At 43.1% G+C, this 20,495-nt stretch overlaps 2 protein-coding genes, 1 non-coding gene and 1 pseudogene across 4 annotated transcripts in view; 2 read left to right on the top strand and 2 right to left on the bottom strand.

The window, feature by feature from the left end:
• The window catches only part of Bmx (BMX non-receptor tyrosine kinase), a 63,138-nt gene extending 61,580 nt beyond the window's left edge, over positions 1-1,558 (bottom strand). Inside the window, exon 1 of the mRNA XM_048440627.3 lies at positions 1,193-1,558. Within this exon, the coding sequence (XP_048296584.3) occupies positions 1,193-1,537 (345 nt within the window). The 5' untranslated portion in view covers positions 1,538-1,558. The remainder of the gene's footprint in view (positions 1-1,192) is intronic.
• Positions 1,559-5,381: 3,823 nt separating this feature from the next.
• Positions 5,382-6,010, top strand: LOC125404590 (ADP-ribosylation factor 1 pseudogene; annotated as a pseudogene).
• Positions 6,011-12,078: 6,068 nt separating this feature from the next.
• LOC125404671 (U6 spliceosomal RNA) lies at positions 12,079-12,183 on the bottom strand. The gene has a single exon (XR_007233335.2). It is a non-coding gene; the product is annotated as a U6 spliceosomal RNA (small nuclear RNA).
• A 1,285-nt stretch (positions 12,184-13,468) lies between these two features.
• Pir (pirin) overlaps positions 13,469-20,495 on the top strand; it is a 91,709-nt gene continuing 84,682 nt past the window's right edge. For both annotated transcript variants that reach the window (XM_085684746.2, XM_048440626.3), the window contains exons 1-2: positions 13,469-13,613; positions 15,544-15,672. In XM_085684746.2, the coding sequence (XP_085540872.2) occupies positions 15,577-15,672 (96 nt within the window). In that variant the 5' untranslated portion in view covers positions 13,469-13,613; positions 15,544-15,576. The remainder of the gene's footprint in view (positions 13,614-15,543; positions 15,673-20,495) is intronic.

The raw sequence follows: 20,495 nt of genomic DNA, 5'->3' as shown, positions 1-20,495 counted from the left end.
TCTTGCGCCCACCCTCAGATCTTTATGTATTCTCAAGGCAACAAGCACCGGTTCCTTAGGTTTGTCCGGGGAATCAGGTTGAATTGGCCTCTAGGGGTGGTGCATTTGCACCACCATAAACAATTATCTTGGAAGTGACTCTAAGGTCCAATAGCATTGACACCTCCCGGAGCTGCTTAGATAGCACTCTTCACTGGCAAGCTGCTCTAGTAAATAGCCCCCTGCCCTCTCTCAGGCAAGCAACCCCAATGAAACTCGATGGGTGCCAACAAAAATGGCAAGAAACCAGGAAGGATATTTGTTCAGATGAAGGGCTTCAGCCGGGACTGAGAGGGGACTAAGAGAGTGTAGGGGAGGTTGAAGTAAATAAATACTTGACCAAAGTACTTTGCATACATGTCTAAACATATCAAAGAGTAGATTAATACAATGTAAAAAGCACAGGTGGTTCTGTTTTCACCCCAGACCTACACCTATACCACAGTCTTGGTGACTCATGAGCACACTAGTGTTTAAGACGCACTGACAAAAGCCACAACTGTTTTGTACTATTTTGAAGTCCCCTGAAGTCATGGTAGCTAGTGAGAACTTTTAAATTCTATGGCCGCGGAACCAAAGGCACAATTTGCCTCCCACATTTCTCTTTCCACAAGAAGCATTCGTGGTGTCGGATTTAGGGAGGCTTGAGAAACCTAAAGGCAAATGTTTGTAGATGAGAGAACGTGAGAGAAATATAAAGAAAAGAAGGTATAACTTTAAGAACTCTTGTCTTTTTTCAAGCAGTTATAAAGAGAATGTGAAAAGCTATGCAAGGGCAGTACGGAAAGAAAAGTATGGAGAAAATCAGCAGAGGAAAGAGCCCAAAGCTACATCCAGGCGGCTGTGCTATGCACCCCATCAGGCAGACTCTCTGAGTGAGCTTCTGAGCAAGGTGAAGATTTTACAGTGAGCCTGTAGCAGTTTCCACTGCTGGTTCCCAAATTTCAAGCTCGCTTTTGATTCCCAGGGGGAGCCCAACACCTCTGTATTCTTAATTTTGTGGTTATTATTATTATCATTATCATCATTATTATTATTTACTGTGATGGGTTCTCCAAAATTTAAAAAAAAACTCCAACCCCCCAGCACCTTGGTCCGAACCTATCCTTCCGTAGGCTATTATATCGTATAGCTACCAGCCACTTCAACGTACCATTTCAGGCTTCTTCTGTCTTTCTGGGGTCCACCACAGTGAGGCGAAGCAGCTCCTGCAAGATCTCAGTCTCAGCCGTCCTCTCTCTTCAGTAGCAGCCAATTGTCTCACATTTTTTTTTCCCCTGGCTGTCAGGTCAGAAATGGCTACACGACTCAGTGCCCCCAAAGCATTTATTGTCCTGCCGGGCCTTACACAATCCCACAGGAAACCACGCTCAACACTTAGCCAACACTTGTTGATGTGATTGAATGCAATGGCCACGAAGACAAAAGCATATTTCAGAAAGGCTTCTACCACTGATAACTGCAGCTCTGGCTTTTCCCAGGCAGCTCTTGGGGACATGTGATAACCCAGCCTTTGTTTCTCGAGCTTTGTGCTGGAAAGGACAAGAAAATATCTTGGTGAAACCCGACTTCTGACGCTGACTTCTCTCACAGGAGCCAGAAGCAGGAAATCGTTAGGTAACGCCAAAGAGTACAGAGACTAAGCAACGAAAACTTCAGCCCAACACTTGGACAAAGGGAGGCCAGAGAACAAAAAACACAGTCTCAAAGGTGCCCATAGCTACGTTTTGTTGAAGACTAGAAAGAAGTTTGGAATTGTCAGTAAAAGTGGGACCCAATATGAGGTGTGCCTCTGAAAATGGTTAAAAACTGGAATCAGTCAGCAGGCCAAGCACACTTCTTTCATTTGAGGCCAAACCTAGCCAAAGAAATGAGCTGTGGGCACCTGGTCCTGCATGAAAATAGTGGCTGGTGGGACCTGGTCCTACAACATCACTTCCATTGCCACAGACAAGCCTGCTGTCGGAAGACAGAAGGAACTCAAAGACTAGCAGAAACTCTACCAGTGCGCCCGCAGGAAATGAGTTAATTCATGTCAGAGAAATTAGTCTAAAAATGAGAGTGAGACTGGTTTTGCTAAATGTATGCTGTGCCAATATCACAAAGAAAAAGTGTGACTGCCAGTTTTTATTGGTAATGACCACATCTTGGTATTTGGCTTTTTTTTTATCTAAATATTTTCTCTGGTGTATACTGGCTGGTCATGTATAATAAATCTAACAACATTTAAATCTCTATCACTTATTATTTTGTGTGTGTGGATTACTTTTGCCTGAGTATGTGTGTGTGCAGCACATGCATGCAGAGACCAGAAAAGGATGGATCCCTCAGGACTGGAGCTGCAGACACAGCTGTGAGCCAACATGAGAGTTCTGGGAATCAAACACGGGTCCTCCAGAAGAGCAGCCAGTGCACTAAACTACTGAGCCTTATCTCTATCCCCTATGATGGCATATTTTAGACTCAGCTGTAGGATGAAAACAAATTATCCTTTCATTATGCATTGATGTACTGTATTAGTTGATGAATTGGTGGGCATGTTAATGTGTCTATGAGCATGTATGATCTTGTCATATGACGACGTCTTGTGTGGGCAATAGAGACTAAAGTCCTTGACTTTCCAACAAGCATTCTTTTTTCCTCCCTTTTATTTATTTACTTACGTTTTAAAAGAAAACAAACTATCTTTTTTTCCATTATACATACCAATTCAAGTTCCCACTTCCTCCCCTCCTTCCATTCCCTTCACATACCCTCCTGTCCCACTCCCATCCCCTCCTCAGAAAGGGTAAGGCACATTGCTTTGAGGAAGGTCCAAGGCTCTCCTTTCAATATATAGACTGAGCAAGGTCTCCATCCAAAGAGAATAGGTTCCCAAAAAGCCAGTACATGCAGAAGGGATAAATTTGGGTGCCACTGCCAGTGACCCCTCAGTCTACCCCAGCCATGCAACTGTCAACCACAACCAGAGGGTCTAGTTTGGTCCTATGCTGGTTCCTTCCCAGTCTGGCTGGTGTTGGTGAGTTCCCATTAGCTCAGGTAGACTGTTTCAGTGGGTGAACCCTTCATGGTCTTGACCTCTTCGCTCATATTCTCATTCCTCCCACTTTTCAACTGGACTTTGGGAGCTCATCCAACAAGCATTCTTTTAAGCCGAGGTAGGGTAATATTGCTGCTATTCTTTGAGTTGGTTAAATCATATGGAGAGCCTGCCATGTGTTGATCATCCTGGTCGGGGTTGTAGGCATGACAGGAAACAGAGCACAGATTCAACAACCTGGTAAAATGATTTAATTCTATACCTTTTTCCATATGGTAATTCATATTTACTTCATGGCTTATATATGGCAACATGGTAGATAGCTTTTAGAATAAGAATAATTCAGTGAAAGAGAAGGAAGGGATGGTAAAAGCATGGAAAAACCTGGGTATGATCTCCTGGGATTTCAACACCCCCCTTGGGTCTTGAAACATTCAAAGGCAGCAAGAAAGAGTAGTTTCCTCTAAGTTAAAATGACACAGATTTACTTTTCCCCAGCTATTTCTCCTGAAACTTTCTTTGGCTCTGTATTTTACATGGTTTCAGTTAACTGCCAACTTTTGATTCCAGTTGTGTGATTTAATGTACTCAAATTATAGTCTTTGTTATCTTCTTTGGCAGGTGAGATCCTTGGCTTTTTTTTTTTTTTGGATGTAGGCAACAGCCAAAGGGATACAGCATGGGATTTGACTTTGTGGCATGAAGAATCGTATTCCCTTACACTTATGGGGTATCGAACCTGTTATAATTGAAGCAGACAAAGGGACAGGGAGAGGGGAAAGAGGGAGAGGAGAGAGTAGACAGAAGGAAGAAGAGAGAAAAGAGGAGAGAGAGAGAGAGAGAGAGAGAGAGAGAGAGAGAGAGAGAGAGAGAGAGAATGAATCTCTCCGGTTAGTGGCTGATCTCCATTGTTTGCTATGTTCGGCACCTGGGAGGCAGAGACAGGTGCATCTCTGTGAGGTTAAGGACTGATCTACATAGCAGTTCCAGGACAGCCAGGGCTACATTGTGAGACCCTGTTTCAAACAATTTTGTTTGACTTATGCTTTATTTTTAAACTTCTTGATAATTTTTTTTAAAATTTTTAATTTTAGATTTTGAAAAGGACTTTTCCATTTCCGCCCCTCTTCCCAACACCCTCCCACTCCCCCCACTCCCTCTCCTCCTCCCTCTTCGTCCCTTAGGGCAGTCAGGGTTTCATGCCCTCTGGGAAGTCCAAGTTCCTCCCCCCTCCCTCCAGGTCCAGGAAGGTGAGCATCCAAACAGACTGGATCCCCAAAATCCAGTATATGCAGAGGAAACAGGTCCCAGTATCAGAGTCAACGGCTTTTCAGAAAGACTTCGGGCCAGCCACATTCAGAGAATCCGGCCACGTTCAGAGAATCTGGTTGGATCACATGCTCGTTCAGACCCAGTCCAACTGGCCTTGGTAAACTCTCCCCAGATCCTTCATCTGGCGAAGGACGGCGATACAGACGGAGACCCACATTGGAGCACCGGACTGAGCCCCCCAAGGTCCAAATTAGGAGCAGAAGGAGGAAGAACATGAAAAAGAAAATCAGGACTGCGAGGGATGCTATCACCCACTGATACAAGGGAACGGATCTAATGAGAGTTTACTTCTTGATAATTTTATACAAGTATGCAATGTATTTATTCACACCCACATCCCCCCCTCCTTCTACTCTGTCTGTTCCCATCGTTCTAACTAGGCCCCCCTTCTACTTCTCTTTATGTGCAGGGGGGGGGGTCACGGCTGCTGTGAGTTCATAATTATAACAGCCATGCCACACTCAGAAGACAGGGTTCCATAGTACTCCTCTCCATCCTCTAGCACTCATGTGGGCTGTTCCTTGGTCTTGGAAAGGGTAATCAGACCATACCTGTCACATTTAGAGCTGAGCAGGTGAAAGTTATATAGTCTCAGCACTTTGAACAACTATGACGAGTCTCTACATTAACTGTGTCACACCGCAATAAGAAACTTCTCTGGCCCAGACTAAAAGAAGCACTAATTTATGGGAATAAACACAAATATTTAGAGGACAGTTTAGCTCCATGCCTATTTAACAAAACAATAGTAGACTCTCCACTAGGACCTGTGACTTCCCTAGCCATAGGATTTTGACCAAGTTTATATTTCTAGGTATGTATTTCTTCCCATGGAGTTGGGCCTCAAAGACAAGTTTAAGTAGTTGGTGACTCCATGAATGGTCTTGCCACTATTGTACCAGTGGGCATATGAGGCATAGAAGGTTCATATTGTAAGAATATGGATTGGCTTGGAGCTGCCGCCGTGGAGGTCTCTGGCCAGTATTGCTTCCACCTGTCCACAAGCATGGGGAATATCTTTGCAAACGTCCTCAAGGGCCTTTTTGGCCAAAAAGAAAATGCACATTCTCATGGTGGGCCTGGATGCTGCCAGGAAGACAACATTCTACGCAAACCGAAGCTGGGTGAAATTGTGACCACCATTCCCACCATTGGTTTCAACGTGGAGACAGTTGAGTACAAGAATGTCATCTTCACCGTGTGGGATGTGGTCGACCAGGACAAGATCCAGCCCCTGTGCTGCCACTACTTCAGTACACCCAAGGCTTGATCCTCGTAGTGGACAGCACTGACAGAGAGCATGTACATGAGGCCGTTGAAGAGCTCACAAGGATGCTAGCTGAAGATGAGCTCTGGGATGTCATTCTCTTGGTCTTTGCCAACAGGCAGGACCTTCCCAATGCCATGAATGCGGCCGACATCACAGGCAAGATGGAGCTGCACTCTCCACGGCACAGGAACTGGTACACTCAGGTCACCTGTGCCACCTGCTCGGACAGGCTCTATGAAGGACTAGACTGGCTGTCCAATCAGCTCTGGAACCAGAAGTGAACCAAACCCCTCCGTCCCCCTCACTTCCTCTTCTCCACCCTCCGCTTTCCTTTCTGTGGTCCTGAGTGCCAGAAGCTGTCTCCATGGGTTGGTCACAGTGTGCATCCACCGCACCGTGCTGTACGTGTGCAGACGCAGCCTGCAGCCAGGTTTTTATTTAATGTAAATAGTTTCTGTTTCCACTGAGGCAGTTTCTCGTACTCCTATGCAATATTACTTCGCTTTCTTTCTTTTTTTTTTTTTAATCGTAAAAAGAGAATCACTGCCAGTATTGAGAAGGGATTTGGTGTAGGGGCACCTGGCCTCTGGGAGCCATTGGACTATAGACTGGTGTCAGTATTCATTTGATGGTTGGTTTTTACCCAAACTCAGTGATTTTTTTTTAAATAGTTAAAAAACCATACAGGACAAGAACACTTGAACACACTGAACGGAGACTATACCTAGTGTACGTTTTGCAGTAATGACCTGAATGCTAGTCCATCCGCTGCATGGTCACAGTAGAGCCCCCGTGACTCGCCTGTCTTGGATCACCTGCATTCCATAGCATTGTGCTTGTACCTGTGCTCACATGGTCACCTAGGGGTGGGCTGGGAGCCATTGTGGGGTGCAGGGCCTGGCTTGTATTGGTGTGTGGCCAGGCCAGGTGGCAGCCTACATACCCAGCTTACTCTTGGGCCCACTTGGACACGCTGGCAGGAGGCCTGGGTCTCACCAGCAGGAGCGCATACAAGCCGGGAGGGTGGATCCATTCCAGACCCACATCCTAGAGCACCCCCATCTCCATGTGTGAAGTAGCTTTCTCCCTCAGCCTGCAAGGGCCCGATTTGCCATGGAAAGACGACCTCTACTTTCTTCTTTTGTATTTTGATAAACACTGTAGAAGCTGGAGCTGTTAAATTTATCTTGGGGAAATCTCAGAACGGGTTTATTTGGTGTCATGGAACCTCTTACTGCTTTCAATACATAATCAGTAATCACAAAAAGAATATGGCTCCACATCTGGGTAAGACCACGGATGGCTTTCTCCAGCAGCGTGCATAGCACCTTCTACCGCTGTGCTAGACAACGGGGAAGAATCATCCAGCTCTAACTATTACTTTAAATATGATTATTTCGGGTTTTAACCAAGACCCCTTGGATTTCAGAGACTTATATTCCATTGTTAATGTGTCCATCTCTATTTGGGATATCTAATAGACATGCCTGTTTTAGCATGTTGAAAGCAGACTTTCTGGTGAATCCCTACAACTACCCCCTTCTATAGTCTTCACCTCTTCAGTTAATAGCAGCTCCACCCATCCATCTAGTGGGTCAAACCAACAGAGAGAGGCTACATTTTTATTACTCTTCCTTCCAAACTCAATGATCCATCCATCATGAACCATGGTTAGCACTATCTTCTAAATGTGCCAAACATTGGACCACTTTTCAAGACCTCTGTTGCTACTTATTGGTCTAAACTGGAGTTATCTCTCACAAGTTCGACATCAGCTTGGGCTACATTGAGAGTTCCAGGCCATACTAGTCTATACGTCTGTTGCAAAAATCCAAGGTTGGTATGGGATGTAGCTTGGTTTACTAATGAATCTTATCTCGACCATCCCATCAATACTACAACCCCCACACTGACCTAGCATGCCCAGTTCCTCTAACTCTTTTCTCCCCAGTTGTATTCACTTTCCTATGATACAATGCATAATTTCTAGTGTCTATCTTTACTAAAGTGTAAGCCTACAAGGGCTCCGACAGCCTTCTTGTAGGCCAAGCTTTCTGGCATGGGCAAGTGTTCATTGGGAGTTTAACTCCATTACTTGTTGTGCGTATTTATTCTGGTATTAAAACAACATGCTTAGAAGTTGGGATCTGAGATGGATTGTTCACACTCCTTGGAAATTAGTATGAGCATATCACCTCTCTCAAAGATGCTTGTGTATCAAACCTTGGGTTCAGTGATGAAACAAACAACCTTCTTCCCTGTGAAAGGAGGTGTGTGTGTGAGGTGCGCATGGAGAAGCCTCTTATTTCACATTTGTTATAACCTTTCTAGTTACCTATGACACTTTTACATAAACCGTTGACATCTAGTCGTGTTTACCCCTGTTCCTTGGTGGAGGGTAAGTATTTGAAGCCGAAAAACAGAAAAGTGAGTCAGTCACACCTGCTTTCTCACAACAAAGTCAACTGGAGTAGAGCAACCATGTCTTAATGAATTATTGCGTGTGATTGCCTTTGCTATGTAATAGCAGAACTGAGCAATTATAACAGACTTATGCCTATGAAATCGCAGGTGTTCACTAACTGACTTTCTCAGAAACAAAATTTGCTAGCTCATGCCTTAGAAAAATCCTGCTAGCTGTAGGACTGTCCTAGTAGCTTGGAATTGGGTTTGGCCACTCTGTTCCATGGAGACTAGATACTAAATACATAGATACATAGATACTAGAGCCGGGAGCAAAGAGAAGAGGCAAAGGGGAGTAAATTTATGGATGTTTTCCAGTTTTTCCTTCCTATTTGATTTTAATGTTTTTCCAAAATTTCGTTATGAAACATATCATAGAGAAAGGTTAAAAGAAGTGAAAACACCCATATGCCTCCACCTATATTCTACAACTAACATTCTCCTGACATTGACTTTGTCATGACTTTATTTGCCCATCAACTACGATATTTTTGTTGTTATTATTATTGGTGCACTCAAAGTAAGTTGTAGACGTCAGCACATGTCACCCATAAACATTTCAGTAAATCCAATATTAGGTAGAAATTATTCAAATCTGATTGACCTTTACTTCAATGCTGTAATCCACAAAGCCATCTTCTTTTGGTCAGAAGACACAGTTTTACAAAAGTTGAAAGCTGAGTAAAGTTATCAGGGTGATTAAGTATCAGAATCTTCAGCCACCTACATTTCCCTGCTTCTCTAGTTCAGAGATGAATTAGCCTTTCAGGGCCAAGAGTGTTCTGCTTGTGATGGATTCTAGGAATGTTCCTTGACTTCAAAGAGAGGGTCCTAAGTTGCTTTTTTTCTGGCATTTCCCCCCCAGAATCCCAGAGAAAAGACAGAAAAAGCATCAATGCAGCTTCTGTCAAAGATGTTCTCAACCAGGTGGAGGTGAAGGTCTATGTACCAGCCTTCTCTGGATAGAACTGGCTGTCTTCAACTGCCCAACAAAATTCTGGCCTTCATACACTGGCACATATGAAATAATTAGACTTTGATTTGAAGCCAACTGATTTTCTGGGTTAATAACTCTGAATTTCTAATATGGAATATTCCAGAGATACTGACCCTTTAATGAATAGGCTGTTTAATGAATACAACCCTTTGTTGCCCCGGAAAGCAGTTTACCAAAATCCACAAACAAGAACATTTGTGTTGCTATCTTAAAACAGAAAAATAACTGCAAACAATGGAGTGTTTAAGACAGCCATACAGTTGTATGAAATAATGCCTTTGGAAAGATATTCAGTGTTATAAAGATGAAAATCAGTGTGTTGAATAAAAAGCAAAACGTTGGACTGGGAGTGTAGCCCATCTGGGAGAGTGCTGGTCTAGATGCACAAAGCCTGGAGCTTGATCCTGGGAACTGCACCAATCAAGAATGCTATTACAAGCCTGGGATCCCAGCACTCAGGACGTGGAGGCAGGAGGATCAGAATTCAAAGCCATCCTTGTCTGTATAGTGAATTTGAGGTCACATAATCCTGTCACAAAACCAAAACAAAGTGTGGGGGAGATAGGAATGAACATGCGTTGACAATATGGGTGTCTTTAAAGATTTTAGTAGTGTATTTGGAGTCGTTTAGGGAAAGCTTTGCTCTTCACCATATCAGCACAAAGTTTCCTTTCGTGCTGCTCAGGATTCCAAAGGTGATTGGTGGTCACACATCCAGCTGCCTGCTCCAAGTACTCGTCGATTTCCAATGACAATGGGAAGGAGGCTCAGAGTTCAAACATACAGTGTTACACTTCTCATCTCTAAGATGGACTCTGTTCATAGTGAAATGTTGTCTGGCTTCTACTCCATTTGCAAAAATTCTCCCCCCTTCCATCCTGGTTTTTCCTTTTAACCTTCTAGTTTTCAGAAGCGCTCTCTTTCTTCCTCTCTCTCTCCCCACCACCTCCCTTCCGGAAAGGCCTACAAATGGAATTTCTTTGCTCTGCTGTGACTGACTACACATGCCCCCGTGAATTTGTCTCCTACTTTGAGAAATGTCACTAAACTTCTTTGAATGCAGTGGTGGAGTAGATTTTGAATTCAAGAGAAATTTCCAAAACGGTGTCCCCTGAAACATCACCCTCTGCCTTCAGTTCTTTGGTCATTAAATGATATTTGTGATAGACGAGCCGTCTGCTGGCACATCTGTACTTTGGAGGCATCTACTGTGGCCGGTAGGAGGGATGCAAAACTTTAATCTCTAAATTCCAGTCAGCAATTGTTTGGCGCACTTAATGGCTTGTTGTCTTCAAGATGATTTAAAGAGACATAGCTATTTTCTGCAAGGTTTGTCAGTAGCCTGGAGCATTTTGAAAATCGATTTCTTTTCTCCTACAATCTGAAACAAAATTTCCAGGTAGTCATTTTTATGAAACAAACTACCCTAAAACTGGTTAGCTTAAAAACACTTGACTGTGTGGATTGGGAAGTTGGGAAGAACAACGTTGGGTGTTCAGATTGTATCCTTGTGGCACTGGCTGGTGCAGCTGGGGCTGGAAGATCCACTTTCAAGGTGATTTGGGTCTTGGGCTTCATTTCTTCTCATGGTGTGCCTCCCTCCAAAGACCCATTTTCTGTGGAGTGTGGGCTTCTCCTGAAATGGTGACCTCAAGGTATCACTCTTTTTGTTTGTTTGTTTTGTTTGAGACAGTTTCTTTGTGTAACCTTGACTGTCTCGGAACTCACTCTGTAGACCCACCTAACTTCAAACTCATAGAGATCCCCCTGCCTCTGCCTCTTGAGTGCTGGGTTTAAAGGTGTGCGCCGCCATTGTCCAGCAAAGCCATCACTCTTGAAGAGCACTGGTTTCCATGAAAAGGGATGTGGAACTTTGAACTGCTAGGCCATTTCAAAGCCTCACTTGCAAATGGCACACTGAATCCGCCAAGGCAGCCCCAGGTCTGCAGAGACCCAGAGCAAGAGGAGTGAATGGCATATTCAATAGAGTGTTGACTCATATTTCAGAACACACCTGTAAGACTGAAACTACTGTTCAGGCCGTTATAGGAAAACGGGATCTTCCAAGAGTTAATAAATGATTAACTTTAGGCTTTAGGAACTAATGTACAGGTGCTTCTTAGGTCGAAAGTATCTTCTAGAGTTGAGGAAATAACTCTTAAAGGTTGTCCATGGAGCGTGACATAGAAGATAAGAGCTAAAAAATGAAGTCAAAGTGAAGAAAAGAATGTTCTAGACACAAGAGATGTGTGTGTAGTTCTTCCCCACCCCCTGAACAATTGGGCTAAAGGTGAGGTTGTTCAAAGACATCAAAGAACTTTCTACTAAAGACAGTGAGAATCCACTGAGGGTTTCAGGCACTGTTTTTTTTTTTTTTTTGGTCCATCACTTGGAAAATGGTGTGGCCAGTTGAACCCAAAGGTAGGAGGGGTGGGTGGTGATTGAGGAAGATGGATAGTAGCCTTCAAAATGGGAAGGTTTGGAGGCACTGAGAGATTTAGCAATCTGAATCCACAGGGAAAGCTTGAAGCCCAGGCACCTGGCTGAATGTTGGACTGGCCAAGGGAATGCAGTCTCACTTATTTATAGGTTCTGTAATGTGCCAGGCAGAAAGCTCATATTTCTATTTTATGTGGAAACAGTCTCAGAAATAATTTTAAGGATGACAAGTAGCAATACTTTATTAGTCCATGGAAGTATTTGATATTTACATGTATTCTCTCACTTGACCTTGAATCACTTATGGTAGGTAGGACTAGTTTCAGTCCCACTGATAGAAGAACCCAGGAAAAGACTTCAAAACAAACAAAATTAGTATCTCTTAAGACTATGTTTTTAATATGGATTTAGGTATAGGCATTAAGGAAGTGAGATAGCCACTTCAAGGAAGACGATATAAACCCAAGTGTGACCGTGGACTTCACAGGAGAGAGACAAAAAACCATGGACAACTTCACAAATTTGCATGTCATCCTTGTACAAAGCCCATGCTTCTCTTCTCAATACTGTTCCAGTTCCAGTGTGTACTGCCCAATCGAGCACCAGGCGAAAGTCTTTGCTCTTCTACTTCCCTCTTCTTTTACAAACTTTGCATGCAGCCTAAATGGGTATGCACCCCCATTGTATGCATTTTGTACCGTCTGAAAACCAGGATAGCTTTTCACATTTTAAGGTTGAGGGGGATGGGGGTGCAACTCAGTTGGTAGATTGCTTGCCTAGCAAGCACAAAGCCCTGGGTCCAGTCTCCAGGGCCACATAAAACTGGCCAGGGTGGTAGATGAACTACTGTGGCCCCAACACTTGGGAATGTGGGCAGGAAAATCAGAAGGTTCAAAGTTATCCTTGGCTATCTAGAGAGGTAAGGCCAGCCTATGACATACGGAACTGGGTCTCAAAAGATTAGTTGAAATATAAAGTCAAAAGAATATTTTATAAGTGCAAATTGCATGGATTCAAAACATAATCTTATGAATTAAAATTTCATTATTTGTAATAAAATTTTTATTGAAATGTAGTCATACTCGGCAAGTGTTGTCTATGGCTGTTTCCTGGCTACAAAAGCAAACTGGAGCAGTCTCCATGGAAGAGCCGCGCAGCTGGAAACTGTTTCAGACAGTCGTCCAGATTCATTTCAGGGTTCCTGCTTTCACTCCTTTCCCAAGACAAGACTTTGTAATGTTTAAAGAACATTCAGGTTAGCAGCCTCGCCTGATTAAAAGTCCGAGGAAAACTGATTTGCCCCCTGGCTGGGTGCATATCCTCATCCTCTTGAGGGCAACTCTCCAATGCCTTCTCCCTACAGCTCAACAAAATCCAAGCCCTTCGTCACATGTCTAGAGTGTGCCTGCTCTTTGGGCAGGAACAGAGATGTTTTGGCCCTTGCTTCTACTCTGTCCCTGGCCACATTCTCTCTGGCAAACAGCAAGAAGCCTATTTATGAGAAACAACTGTGTCGCACCCTACCATGTTGGTACTATCGTTACCACCCTCATCTCCCTGGGAACCTGATGCACAGAGAGGCTGACTCACCTGCCCAAAATGGGACAAGTGGTTAGGAAACATTCCTGTCCCTAGAGCCAACGGCTTGGGTGACAAACAGGTTTTCCTTCTAGGTGAATCTAGAGGTTTGCCGAGCACCGGAGCACGCCACACATAGGGGGACAGCGCGCCCCCAAGAGGTCGGGGTGCGCATCACTCTTTGAATAGAAGCTCCAAAGGCAGACCCAGAGAGGCGGAGTCAGAGAATCCAAACCCAGGGTAAATAAAGGGAGTGTCACCCCATCCAAAACCCCAGAGACCTAGAGACTCCTAGGTCTCAGGAAGACTCCGCCTTCCTGAGGCCTCACAGCGAAGTGCTGAGTCACGCTGACGGACAGCCGGCGCTCTGCAAGCCCTTCTTCCGTGTTGCTGTGTTCCTGACGCTGCGAAGGCTGTGACAGTGGCTTTCCGTCCTGGGCCTGCTCGGAAGCCGAGTGAGTGGCCTGGGAACCCCCAGCCCCGCCCCGCCGCCGCCCCCCCCCCCCGCCCCGCGAGGGTGGTGTGTGTATGTGTGTGTGTGTGTGTGTGTGTGTGTGCGTGTGCGTGTGCGTGTGTGTGTTGGTGGGGGAGGTGATGCCTGGACCAGTTTTCATGATGTTTCCTTTCCCAGCATACTACTGGCTCCGAGGGGAGCTGAGGGAGGGAGATGCTTAAATAGCACCGAGTTTTAGTGAAGGGACCACAGCTTGGCTTTTTCCAGACAAAACATTGTAATTACTTAACTGCCTCATCCTTGTTCGTGTGTGTAGTGTCTAACTGTGGGAGTCTGGGGGGACCCGGAAAATCTAGGCAGAGGCAAAACTACTTACTTGTTGCATATATCTGGGTGATGACAGGCCTGTATTCAGAAGTTCGTTTCTGTGCCCCACATTTCTTGGTCCAATAGGTATATATTGATTGTCTGCTAGAGATGTTATATTTTAAGATCTGTCTTCACTAAGTGGAGGGTACTCCTGTGTAGAGTCTCTATAAATAACAGCAGCCTACTTTCCTATAGCACCATTTGAAACTTTTGAAGTGGGTACTTCTTAATCCCATTTTATAGATGGAAAAGCTGAGGCACAGAGAGTCACAAGTGAAAGCAGGCTGGAATGTGGCAAAGCTGAGATATAAATTTAAGGTGTCCAGCTCCAGAATTGTCATCTTGTTAAAACACTTCTCTTGGTTGCAGTAGGAATCTTTGAAGGATTGGCTAGAGTTCACTTGGTGAACAGGTCTGAGGATTTAGGATTACTTGTCTGCAAACACATGAAGTTAGAAATGGGGCTCATTGTTAGTGCTTCGACTTCATCAATAAATAATGAAGCACTCTTGAAGAATAATAAATGTGGAATATAGGTTGTTCCTGAACCATGGGTTTCCTTGCTGGGGGCAGCTCATACATAATTTGTCTGTACTTTAGAGGACTTTAGTAGAAAGTTCAAAGATTTCCTGCCTGAGAAATTGCCTGCACAAGACCAACATAAGATCAAGCCAGTCAAAATCCAACACAGATGGGAGGAAGGTTTGTAAAGTCCCACCCCTAACTGAGAAACTTTGGCACTTGGAGGATGCTGGAGTAGGGAGTGTCAATTTTCTTCAAGAAAGTGGCCCCCGTTAGGATGCTCATGCCTCAGTAGATGACCCAACACCCATATGTACAACAAGGACACCACCACTTGGACTCAGTAGGCTTTGGAAAAGCAGCTTAGAGCTGGGGGTGAGATATGATTGGAGTCTGAGAGAAGTTGGAGGGTGAATAAGGGGTAGATATGATAAAAATACATATTGTATACATGCTTGTAATGACTAAGAAATGATTGTTTTAAATGTCCATGGACGTTAGAGACAGATGGGTAATTGAGTTCAATCACTCCTGAAGATCTTTCAATGCCAACACCATCATTCTGGTGAGAATCACATACCTCTAGTTCTTTCTTTTTGCTTCCAAAAATTCACCAAAAATCCTCCACTTCCATCTTCCACCCTACCTCATGGGGTAGTCACTGAAGGGTATGTTCGTGGTGCAGGAAGTCAAGAGATACCACTGAAGCAAGGCATATAAAATACTCTTTAGATATTTCTAGTAAGTTCTTTCCAAAAGTTGTATTGCTAATCTTTGTATAAGATGACTGCAGGATTACATGAGGTAACTGCTAATAATGGGGTTCAGGTACCTAGTAAATACTAATACATGTTCACCTTCATTGTGTTTTTAAAAAAAATTACGTAACCTAGGCCCTGTTCACAGTAAGTACTCAATAAACTACAACTGTTAGAATTTGGGGCAAGTCTAATGTCAATATCTTTAGTTTATAGCCTGTAGATATTTCTTCTGTTGTGATGTCTTTTGTTGTCTTTCATCTTGCCCTCCATCTTCTACAGCTCAACACCAGAACGTTCTTTATACACTTCAAAATGGGATCCTCTAAGAAGGTTACACTCTCAGTGCTCAGCCGGGAGCAGTCAGAAGGGGTTGGAGCTCGAGTCCGCAGAAGCATTGGCAGACCTGAGGTACGTGGGCTGGACAACTACCTTGGACATTCATTTCTGAAGGAACTGGTGGGATATTGAAGGGGATTTGGGAAGAAAGAGCCAAGATGGTATTGAGCTTCCCTGTGGGACGCCTGACTTAAGGTTTATACTGCTGTGAAGAGGTATCGTGACCACTACAACTCTTATACAGAAAACATTTAATCGGAGTGGCGCGCTTACATTTTCAGAGGTTCAGGCAATTTTCAGGGAGCATGGTGCGCAGGCAGACATGGTGCTGGAGCTGTGGTGTCATATCCTATGAGACAGCATCATCAACAGAAAAACTGGAAAGAGTTCTGAGACCTCACAGACCCCTGTTAGTAAGCCATTGCCAAGTACCGAGTGTAGCTATTACTTTAATTAGTCCATCTGTCAAGAATGTATTAACACTTTTTTTAATCCTGTGAACCTCTTTAGTGGTCTAGTGAAACCTACCAATTCCTTTGTAAAACAGTGTTTTGAAGTACACAAAACATAATAGATGACTTTCCAAGAAAAATGTGTATATTATAACATGGTTGAGTTTTTCAGAGATAATTTATTCATCTTGTATTTTTATACTAAATACAAGTTTTGAGTAATATATCTAATCACATCGTAATTTCAAACATGAACAATATTTCACATACCTACTCACAGATGTAATATGGCATGAAATAGCTTTAGTTTCTGTTGGTCCCAGAGTCACAGTTACTGGTAATTTATTACAATTGACTGAGCTTTCTCACAATCGAAGAAGATACTGGATTTCAGTCTGGACATGGCAGTGGTAGTTGCACAGCAACTTGAATGTGCCTGATGCTCATGAACTGTGCTCTGAAAGCTGCTAAAAGGCTAAACCTTGGACTTAGCGAGCTGGCTTCGTGGTTCCGAGTGTGCACTGCTTTTGTAGAGGACCTTAGTTTGATTCCTAGTGCCCATATCTGGTGACTCCAGCTCCAGGGTGACCTTTCGCTTCTGAGAGTGCCTGCACATCCCCTCACACAGACACAGGCATCCACAGAACTACTACATCTTCCAAGATGCTAGATTTCATTTTGTGTATTTTACTATAATCAAAAATATTCAGAAAAATTAGAGGTTAGTGAAAACAAAGATGTGATTCTTCTCCACGCAATTTTATATCTTTGAATTTTGTTCTTTATCCTATTTAAGAAACCTTGAAAACCTATATTTTTCAAGACCCTGATATGCCATTTAAACTCAGTTCTCCTGTGTCACAGGTATTCTGTAACCATACCAGAAGAAAGTGGAATAATTCTGAATGTCATCAACTTTGTCTAATCACAAACGAGAGCAAAGGTGTTTCTAAACAGTTATATTTAACCGTATTGAGGATTATATAGAGGGCACAGTTTTGTGTACTGAAGTTTTCCGCTTAACACGGTGACACAAGAACTTTCCATGTTATTGCAAATTCTTCGTAAACATCGTTAAAAAAATTTGCCACTTTTTTACTGTGTAAGCCTACCATCATTCTCTTGTTCAAGACTCTGTCTTTGACTGTTGAAGTTGTTAACACATTTTCACATTCTACAGAAAGGTAGACCCTGCACCCCTACCCTACCCCCATCAGCAAAAATGAAGTCATTTGTCTACATTAAGGTTACTCTTCAAACTCTATGCACCAAGGCTTAGTTCTCAAAGAAATGGAAACTTTGGATTCCAAAGCTGTTTTCACATTAAGCTGCAAAACTGCTCAATTTTAGCAGCTCCCACAAGTGTTTCTTTCTTCCTTTTTTCCCCCTTCCTACCACTGCAGATATAGAAGTTAAAGAGGAACTTCCAGTCTGCCTTTCTATGGTTAGCAATTAGGAAAAGATGGGCTGGCTCACATCGTTCACTATAGTTATCCGTGGACCAGCCTTGTCAGTCAAGGACTTTGAGTGACTGACTAGCATGTTGTTGAGAGGTGGTTCCTTTGTACTCCCAGGAGAAGAGAAACCCATCATCATTGGCTCTTGTCTCTATGCTGCCCAATTCCGCCAGATACTGTTTAGTAGAATACCATTCTCTGTGGGCTATTTAATTACTTAAGAGAATAATTTGAAGCAAAGAAAACTAGAGGGGATCGCATAATGAATGTCCTGCTCCATTTCTCCCCTCGAAGTATTTTGAACAGAAACACAGATGTCATTTTTGCTCATAACTATTTGAATTTCTCTCTCTGAAACACAAGAATAAGAGAAGATAATGGGATCTATGGGACACAAACGCTGAAGGGGTGAACTATTTCAGGAAGTGACCAGCAAGGAGAATGTAGACATGAATAGATGCATAGTACGATGTCTGAAAATAACACAGTGAAAATCATCACTTGGTATGCCAGCTAACAAATTAATGAAAAAGATGTGGAGGGGAACGGCACAAGAAGAGAGGATGACAATATTATAGTCCCCTTATTATATTGGACCATTAAAAGAATTCTTTAATAATATCAAATAGCTCTTTGCTGAGACAATAGCCACCACTTGTCCTCGGACACACAAAGGAGGAAGAGGATGAAAGCAAAAGGACAAACACTAATTGTCCGTCCTCATTTTATAAGGGATGACCCTAAAAGTTCAACCCTGGAATTGCATTATGCTAGCCAGGTTTAGTCATAGGACCTAACTACAAGAGACTAAAGAATCTAGCAGAAGCATCACCCAGAGTTTGTGGGGTACACTCTGCGTATTTAGGAGTATTCTAGACTCAAGAGAATGTTATTTGTAAAGCACAGCCTCCATCCTATCTCCAAAGGCCTGCCATTTCTCATAGGTACTTCCAGCACTTCTGGATTTCCAAATCCTACTGGGCTGTTGGAGCTCTATTTTGGGGTTGCTACAGGCCTGAGGGCTGGTGGCCACAGGTTTTGTTTGGAGTTCTGAAGCTGTTGAAAGAACAATCTTGGAAGCTGCTGTTTAAATTTGGCAGCTGAAGGATCTGGAAGTATTACAAGGGAAAGAAACATGGGGGGAAACAGAGATGAGATGGAACTGAGGACCTAATTAGAACATTTTAGAAAATTGGAGTTCTAATAGAAGTCTGTTCTCGTGGACAGATGGCACATGCTTATTGAACATGTTGCTCAAAATCTGGCAAATGCTTAGAGATTAGTAAGGACTAATTTTCACGCCTGCAGGTAGCTCTTCAGTACAACAGTCAAATGCAAGCATACTCTTGTTTATTGGAGTGTCTCTTATACATGTCTCTCATCTTCTGGCCAGTTGAACGGTTTATCCATGTGACTCTTGCCTTTATCAGCTACCTGGATTCTATAGTCCTTTTATTATACTGACTTTCTTCTTGTGGATGTGTTCAAATGGCATAGGGAGCCAATGTGCAGGCAAATACAAATAATACCGATATGGTTTAAATGTTAAGTGTCCTTCCCCAAACCAAAGTTTATGATCCTATCTTTCCAGTTGATGGTATTAGCAGGCAGGGTCTTTTGGAAGGCAGTTATATCGTGAAGATGAAATCTGCATATCTGGGATGAATGTCCTTATGAGGAAGATCATAGAGAGTTAGCTGTCATCATGCAAGGAAACAGAATGTATTGCCTACGAACCATAAAATGTACTTTAAATAGACATTAAGGCAGCTGTTGCTACCTTAATCTTGGACTTGTGAACTTTCAGCAGCAAAAGAAATGCATTTTAATTACTTTTCAGGTATTTACTTTATGATATTTTGTGATAGCACCTTGATAGTACCCATTTCTTCTATTGTTTTGGACAATTGTTCCCGAATTCAGTGTAGCTATGTCTTTATCAAATAGTTATTTGGCCACAAAGCTTGATGACATAACCGTCTCATTCTTTACGAGTGGGCTGCATATTTTCCCAGCCTTTCAGATTTATTTTTCTTTTGATCAACAATTCTGGGTTTGTATTATTTCTCTCTTCTTAGACGTCCCTACAAGTGCTCAACGGGAACCATGTCGTTCCTTCAACACTTTGTGAGAAGTACCTTCAGCTAAGTTAAATTTCTAATTTCATTACTCGAGAGTTCTGTTATCCATGAAGCACAAGGCCAGGCATACAGGTCAGCCACGTTCTTTGTCTTGTAAGCAGGATCACCTTCGCTCCAGCTTCCAGTGTGTAGTTCACTTCTTTCTAAGAAATAGTGTGCTTGTTACTACCATCATTTTGTGCAGGACTGTTCAGCTAGTGCTTAAGAAAACTGGGGTGTTGCCTGTGACTCTTCTCCTTTCCTTTTGAGCCCACCAAATGTCACCCTCCAATGGCCGTAACATAGCTTTCTTTTCTGGGACAAATCTCAAAAGCCTTCTAGCCTTGACTTCCTTACCCAGTCCCCGAAGCTGCTTCTATATCTTGAGATTTTCATTCCAGCACAGCGTCACTTCTCAGTAACAGTGAATATTAACTGCTCTATGGGCGCCTAATAGTGACAAGCGTTTACTGAAAAGATGGAACTTTGTGTTTTCATTGTTTCTTTGAGAGCAGTTTCTTTGCCTATATGAATGTCTTTGGCACAAAAAAGCAATAGCCATCCTCATCTTCATCCATACTAGGAGACAAAGGAGAAAAAGACACATAATTAGCTCAGTTGATGCACAAGAGCAAGATAATTCAAAATCCATGGTAAACTTAATAAACTAGAAATGGAAGGGCAGCTCCTTAACCCTATGAAGGGCATCTACTGAAAAACAGAAGTCTGCAGTTAACAACCTGCTTAACAATAAAACTTTAAACATACAGCTGTGTAAGATCAGGGACAAGACAAGGGCATCTAATGCTATCATTGCTCCTCAACACTTGGAGAGGTACTGGCTTGCGAAAAAGCCAAGCAGCAGA

Source organism: Myodes glareolus, chromosome X (genome assembly GCF_982192425.1).
Source record: "Myodes glareolus chromosome X, mMyoGla1.1, whole genome shotgun sequence".
NCBI classification, from domain to species: Eukaryota; Metazoa; Chordata; class Mammalia; order Rodentia; family Cricetidae; genus Myodes; species Myodes glareolus.
The sequence above is the reverse complement of the archived record's forward strand: the minus strand, read 5'-3'. Positions and strand labels throughout refer to the sequence as shown.